Here is a 7,493-nt window from a genome sequence, read left to right on the forward strand (position 1 = left end):
TTACTTCAATATTCTTATAGAAATTTAACATCTCACAATTTACACAATTAAGGTCAAAAAGTAATTAAAACAAATAGTGAAATTTAGAACTGGAATTTAATTAAATGCATTTTTTTGTAACAATAAAACTTAACTTAGAAATATCATTACAAATTGTAATGAGTCTAATTAGTCGTTATGAATTTTTTACTATAAAAATACTTTTTTACAGTTTAGATAACAGTCAAGAATCCGACGTTGTAACAGAACGTTACACCTGTATATTATAAAATACAATGAATAAGGTAAAAAGGAAAAGTTTAGGAACTTTCAGTTTTGTAGTGTACATACATATGCATATAAACCATGACCATAACTTGTTATTATAATTTTATGTTGTTTTGCAGTTTGTACTATCGTTTATTTTTCCTGCCTTGATGGCGCTGGCATCAGCTGCTCCTAGCGTGGGTCCCATCCAGGGTCGTGCTGCTGAATTAGCTGCGACACGCGCTTTACCAGCTTTAGATTATGAAGAAGTCCGCGATGAATTTGGACAGTTTGCATTGCGCTATATTACAGCAGAAGGTATCGTAGTATCAGAACGCGGCCGCCTGGTACCAAACCTGAAAGGTGATGGATATGTTCTCATCACTGAAGGAGAGATCTCATATATCAGTGATGACGGTAAAACGTATGTCACAAAATTCACTGCCGGTATCGATGGAAATCACATGGAAGGGAACCATCTCCCTACAACTCCAAAGCCAATTTCTGAAGCCCCAGCCTTAAGCCCTGAACAACCAGAATCTGTCCCAATTACGCCAGAAATACTAAGAAGAGTCGGATAATGATGAAGTTATTTAGTGTAATATAAGATAAATGTTAAAGACTAAAAATATTAATATTATATTGATTTTACAAAACATATGTAATTATTTAAATTGATTGCTATGGTCCAAACGGTATAGCTGGTCTCTTCCTGAGGTATATGAGCAGTGTTCTATGTTTAAAAAGAGCGAAAAATTCTCGTCATTTTTATTTGTTGCGGTATTGTCAGGCCCATTTAAGGATATATATTTCTTATGAGTTAGGAGCAAGGTGGCTCGAACAATTAAAGCATCCATCGCGGACGTCAACGATGCACTGTTAACGTTCCTGTCGGTCACACTTGTTAGGATTACTAGCATTAGTTTACATTTTGAATACATTGAAGTAATCTTTTAAACTTTAAATGATAATTCAGATCTTAAATATAAAGCAGTAATAGTAATAGTAGTAATAAAATATAAAGCAGTTTATTTAGACTTTAGGCTTTAAAAGTCAGTAGGTTTCCACCTATTATATAATAAGGATTACATATATATTAAAACAACTTATATGTAATAAACAAAACTTTTATACATAATATAAATAAATTTTCGCCTAATTGATTAATCATTGTTAACTCTTACGAATGTAAAGTTTCAAGTCTCTGTTCTTTGGGTTAGGTATTCGAAAGGCAAGGCCGGTGAGACGGCTCGTAAAAAGAGTTTCCCTGTGTCATCAAAAAAAAAAGGTATTCGAAAGGCAATCATCTTTCTCACGCTCAGAAGTGGTTTGTAAGTCTCTCCAACTTCTCTTAATCAATAAAATTATAAACAGCGAATGTATCTATTTTAAATATCCTTTTATTTATATAAGAATTAAGAACTGAAGCTTATCTGGTAACAAAATTATTTTGTTAAAACTAGCCACGACTTAAGATTTAGGAAAATTAATAGACAACGTAATTAAAAAAGCGTGGAATCAGATTGAATATATCAACATTAAAAAATAAATCAGATGCACTAATATTTCATTTTGTTCTTAAATCTTTTACACTTTGTTTAAAACAATAACAGCGGGTGACTTTCAATAACAAATTAAGAGAACAATTTCCGAGAACCACAAAACTTTTAACAATGACAAAATCGTAAGCAATATTCCGTAAACAACCGTAAATAATTTTCCAACATTCAATTCCATAGACATTTGGAGGATAAGGCCAAACTAGCCTCTAAAAAACTAGAGGTACTGAGTAGATCGAGGCAGTACTTTGCACCGGGACACTTGCTTTTATTTTATAAATCACAGGATTCGTTTTTTTCCGTTAATTCGTCCCCGCATGGAGTGTTGTTCTCGTCTTTGGTCCCGTGCCCCACAGTACCAACTGCTTCCACCTGACTCCATACAACGTCGGGCTTTTCGTATTGTCAACGGTCCCGTAGTCACAGAAAATCTAGAATCCTTTAGCCTCCGAAGCGATGTACGCTTCCTTTGTGTGTTCTATCGTCTGTACAATGGGGAATGTTCCAAGGCACTGTTTGATGTGGTGCCATCGTCTCCATTCCACCACCGCACTACTTGCCGAAGGGGCGGATTTTTATTAATTTATTTTATTAAATTTTTATTTTTTATCATAAAAAAAAATAAATTTATATTTATTTAAAGGCTCATAAACAATATAAACACAAACATTTATCATAATAACAGTATTGCATAATCCTGGTGTTTATATTTATTAAAGACGAGCTAAAAATGCACACAACACGTGTTTCAAACAATAAAATTATTTAATAATCATAATGGAATACATACCAAAAAAAAAAACACAAAAAAATAGAGGAGTACAAAAAATTAAAAGTTTGTACATAAACTTAAATTTGCATGCAATTTAACTAATTATTAAGAGATCATAATATTGTTTTATACTTAAATCGTCGAGGATTTTTATCAAAGCTATCAAAGCCCAGTTGGGCCCCAAGATTGGGATTGCATTCCTAGGTTAGTTGTAAACCTAGGAATACAAAAAACGATACATATCTACTTTGAGCATTCATTTTTGGGACATCAATTTGAATACGCTCAAACATTTCCTGACAATAAGAAGAACCCATGACTATCTCCTGTAGGAACATTTAATCCATCATACGTCTGCAATTTTGCAGCGTGCACATATTAAAAAAGTATATCCATAGTGCACATATTAAAAAAGTATATCGTTACAAGAGCATATGCTTCTGATACCGGTCGTATGGTAGGCAAGATGCCTGGTGAAAGGACTCTGAACAGTTTCTATACGGTTTTAATGTACTACATAATTTGGAATCCATACAACGCTACAAAATTCAAGTACGCTCCTGACCAACGCATTAAATGAAACTATATTTTAGTGGCCTTGTTGATCATTGTGTCATAATGAGGCATGAAACTTAGTTTAGAATCGAGAATTACGCCCAAGTCTCGAATTTTGGATACAACTTCAATCTTTTCATCGTTGATGCAATAACTCGACTCCAAGACCTTTCTTTTTCTCGTAAACCGTATAGGCTGACATTTTGAGGTATTAAGTAACATCCTATTTTTGCAACACCATTCATGTATACGTTCTAAATCGTCTTACATCAATTCAACGTCTGCATTTGTTTAAATTTTTCGTGAATTCTTCGTGTCGTCAGTTATTGGGGAGTATCTGCTATGACTAGATATTTAAAGAAAGTCGTTTTTTTTAATTTAATATTCTTATATAAATTTGGCATCTGTGTTACAATATCGATCAAAGATTAATTTAAACAAAACAGTGACATTTAGAACTGGAATTTAATTACACGCATTTTTTTGTAACAATAAAACTTAACTTAGAAATATCATTACAAATTGTAATGAGTCTAATTAGTCGTTATGAATTTTTTACTATAAAAATACTTTTTTACAGTTTAGATAACAGTCAAGAAACCGACGTTGCAACAGAACGTTACACCTGTATATTATAAAAAACAATGAATAAGGTAAAAAGGAAAAGTTTAGGAACTTTCAGTTTTGTAGTGTACATACATATGCATATAAACCATGACCATAACTTGTTATTATAATTTTATGTTGTTTTGCAGTTTGTACTATCGTTTATTTTTCCTGCCTTGATGGCGCTGGCATCAGCTGCTCCTAGCGTGGGTCCCATCCAGGGTCGTGCTGCTGAATTAGCTGCGACACGCGCTTTACCAGCTTTAGATTATGAAGAAGTCCGCGATGAATTTGGACAGTTTGCATTGCGCTATATTACAGCGGAAGGTATCGTAGTATCAGAACGCGGCCGCCTCGTACCAAACCTGAAAGGTGATGGATATGTTCTCATCACTGAAGGAGAGATCTCATATATCAGTGATGACGGTAAAACGTATGTCACAAAATTCACTGCCGGTATCGATGGAAATCACATGGAAGGGAACCATCTCCCTACAACTCCAAAGCCAATTTCTGAAGCCCCAGCCTTAAGCCCTGAACAACCAGAATCTGTCCCAATTATGCACGAAGTAGAGTCGGAAAGTGAAGAAGTTGTGTAATAAAATATAAATGTTAAAAAGTTTTTTTTTTATTTTATTTACACCTTTATCAGAAGGTTCTATCTACAATTTATTATATTAATATTGGAATAGAAACAATATAAAAATCGTAATCATAAACTTAAAAGATTTCACATATTTTTTTAAACTTAAAAGATTTCACATATTTTCTACACTACAGCAAATTTTGCATATTGAGTAATCAAATTGCGTAAAAAAGTATATGTATAATATCCTCTGACAAACTGTCACGTTTATTATCTTGATGAAGAATAATATATAATTGGTGAACTTCCATAATCTTTCTATTAAGCAGTTTATTTAGACTTTGGGCTTTAAAGTTCAGTAGGTTTCCACCTATTATATAATAAGGATTACATATATATTAAAAGATCTAATATGTAATGAACAAAACTTTTATACATAAACAAGTTTGAGCCTAATTGATTAATCATTGTTAACTCTTACGAATGTAAAGTTTCAAGTATCATCTGTTCTTAGGGTTACGTATTCGAAAGGCAATCATCTTTCTCATGCTCAGAAGTGGTTTGTAAGTCTCTCCAACTTCTCTTAATCTATAAAATTATAAACAGCGAATGTATCTATTTTAAATATCCTTTTATTTATATAAGAATTAAGAACTGAAGCTTATCTGGTAACAAAATTATTTTGTTAAAACTAGCCACGACTTAAGATTTAGGAAAATTTATAGACAACGTAATTAAAAAAGCGTGGAATCAGATTGAATATATCAACATAAAAAAAATAAATCAGATGCACTAATATTTCATTTTGTTCTAAAATCTTTTACATTTTGTGTACAACAATAACAGCGGGTGACTTTCAATAACAAATTAAGAGAACAATTCTCGAGAACCACAAAACTTTTAACAATGACAAAATCGTAAGCAATATTCAGTAATCAACCGTAAATAACTTTCCAACATTCAATTCCTTAGACATTTGGAGGATAAGGCTAAACTAGCCTCTAAAAAACTAGAGGTACTGAGTAGAGCGAGGCAGCACTTTACACCAGGACACTTGCTTTTATTTTATAAATCACAGGATTCGTTTTTTTTCGTTAATTCGTCCCCGCATGGAGTGTTGTTCTCATCTTTGGTCCCGTGCCCCACAGTACCAACTGCTTCCACCTGACTCCATACAACGTCGGGCTTTTCGTATTATCAACGATCCCGTAGTCACAGAAAATCTAGAATCCTTTAGCCTCCGAAGCGATGTACGCTTCCTTTGTGTGTTCTGTCGTCTGTACAATGGGGAATGTTCCGAGGTACTATTTGATGTGGTGCCATCGTCTCCATTCCACCACCGCACTACTTGCCGAAGGGGCGGTTTTTATTAATTTATTGTATTAAATTTGTATTTTTTATCATAAAAAAAAAGAAATATATACTTATTTAAAGGCTCGTAAACAATAAACAATATAAACACAAACATTTATCATAATAACAGTATTGCATAATCCTGGTGTTTATATTTATTAAAGACGAGCTAAAAATGTACACAACACGTGTTACAAACAATAAAATTATTTAATAATCATAATGGAATACATACCAAAAAAAAAAAACACATAAAAAAATAGAGGAGTACAATATCCATGGGCCACGGTAACTACTTACCATCAGGTAGGCCGTCTGGTCCTTTACCCCTTTGGGTCAAAAAAAAATTTAAAGTTGGATAATAAATTAATAAACATTGCCTAATTCGTGTCTATTTCAGCAATTAACCTCGATTATATATTTTAATATTAGAAGATAGTTTCATCTCTCACAGTAATGTCTTTCTTTAAAATTTCTCCTTAATTTCTAATAATTGTAAAAATGTATTTTATGTCTATCATTAATTCTCACTTGACACTAAAAATATTAACAAAACGTATAATATTGAATATTGTTTTTAATACGATTAAAAAGTTTTTTGATTAACGGAATTTAATACTGCTGGACTATTTAATATAGGTCCAGAACTTATTTCAAATTTAGATTAATGTATAAAATTTTGGTGCTTTTAAGGACAAGTTTAACATACAAAAAGTTTATGATTACGATTTTTATATTGTTTCTATCGAAATATTAATATAATAAATTGTAGATAGAACCTTCTGATAAAGGTGTAAATAAAATAAAAAAAAAACTTTTTAACATTTATATTTTATTACACAACTTCTTCACTTTCCGTTTCTACTTCCCGTGTAATTGGGACAAGTTCTTCTTCTCCAGGCCTTAAGGCTGGGTCTTCAGAAACTGGCTTTGGAGTTGTAGCGAGATGGTTCCCTTCCATGTGATTTCCATCGATACCGGCAGTGAATTTTGTGACATACGTTTTCCCGTCATCACTGATATATGAGATCTCTCCTTCAGTGATGAGGACATATCCATCACCTTTCAGGTTTGGTACGAGGCGGCCTCGTTCTGATACTACAATACCTTCTGCTGTAATATAGCGCAGTGCGAACTGTCCATATTTATCGCGGACTTCTTCATATTCTAAAGCTGGTAAAGCTCGCGTCGCAGCCAATTCAGCAGCACGACCTTGCATTGGACGCACGCTAGGTGCAGCTGATGCTAGCGCCATCAAAGCGGATAAAGTGAATGATAGTATAAACTGAAAATAATATGCAGTTAAAGTAAGAAATCAAACTTAATATTGAAAAATACTTAATTATATAACAAAAAAAAAAATACTTAATTATATAACATTTAAGTTAACGGCTTACCTTATTCATAGTGATATATTAGAAATGAAGGCTTCTCTTTCAATGGTGTTTATTGAACTGTTGGATCATATAATAAAATAAGAGCATTTATAGCAAACACTCGTAGTGATTAATTAGGCTCATTACTTAATGAAATTCCTCATTTCTTAAATATCTTTAGTTTTAATAACTACATGAATTTTAATGACTTACTTAATTTTAACACAAAAATGCATGTAATTATAAAAATTCTTTATTCAATGTTTTTTGATATTTTCAATAATATTAGTTTTAATTCAAAATATATTTCCTTAGTGAAATAAAGATATCGCAATAGAAAAATGTCATATAGAGCTATATAAATAGGGACTCAAATCAGGTTCAAAACAAATAGCTACGATATTTAGTAATAGTAACCTGCAATTTTTCTATTTACTAAG

At 32.2% G+C, this 7,493-nt stretch overlaps 3 protein-coding genes across 3 annotated transcripts; 2 read left to right on the forward strand and 1 right to left on the reverse strand.

Annotated features, from left to right (window-relative positions):
- The first annotated feature begins 231 nt into the window (after nt 1–231).
- LOC133319071 (endocuticle structural glycoprotein ABD-4-like) lies at nt 232–897 on the forward strand. Its single transcript, XM_061522098.1, has 2 exons — nt 232–284; nt 387–897. Exons 1-2 carry the CDS (start codon nt 276–278, stop codon nt 825–827), a joined length of 450 nt encoding a protein of 149 aa, XP_061378082.1. The 5' UTR covers nt 232–275; the 3' UTR covers nt 828–897.
- A 3,020-nt stretch (nt 898–3,917) lies between these two features.
- LOC133319026 (endocuticle structural glycoprotein SgAbd-8-like) lies at nt 3,918–4,337 on the forward strand. Its single transcript, XM_061521908.1, has one exon. It carries the CDS (start codon nt 3,918–3,920, stop codon nt 4,335–4,337), a length of 420 nt encoding a protein of 139 aa, XP_061377892.1.
- A 2,175-nt stretch (nt 4,338–6,512) lies between these two features.
- LOC116765921 (uncharacterized) lies at nt 6,513–7,122 on the reverse strand. Its single transcript, XM_032655564.2, has 2 exons — nt 7,075–7,122; nt 6,513–6,962 (listed from the first exon to the last, which is right to left on the reverse strand). The coding sequence occupies exons 1-2, from the start codon at nt 7,081–7,083 to the stop codon at nt 6,513–6,515; spliced, it is 459 nt and encodes a 152-aa protein (XP_032511455.2). The 5' UTR covers nt 7,084–7,122.
- Between the last annotated feature and the right edge of the window lie 371 nt (nt 7,123–7,493).

This window comes from Danaus plexippus, chromosome 11 (genome assembly GCF_018135715.1).
Source record: "Danaus plexippus chromosome 11, MEX_DaPlex, whole genome shotgun sequence".
Lineage (NCBI taxonomy): Eukaryota > Metazoa > Arthropoda > Insecta > Lepidoptera > Nymphalidae > Danaus > Danaus plexippus.

Coding starts and splice junctions, on each gene's coding strand:
- LOC133319026 (XM_061521908.1), top strand. CDS start 3,918: ATGGCGCTGGCATCAGCTGCTCCTAGCGTGGGTCCCATCCAGGGTCGT.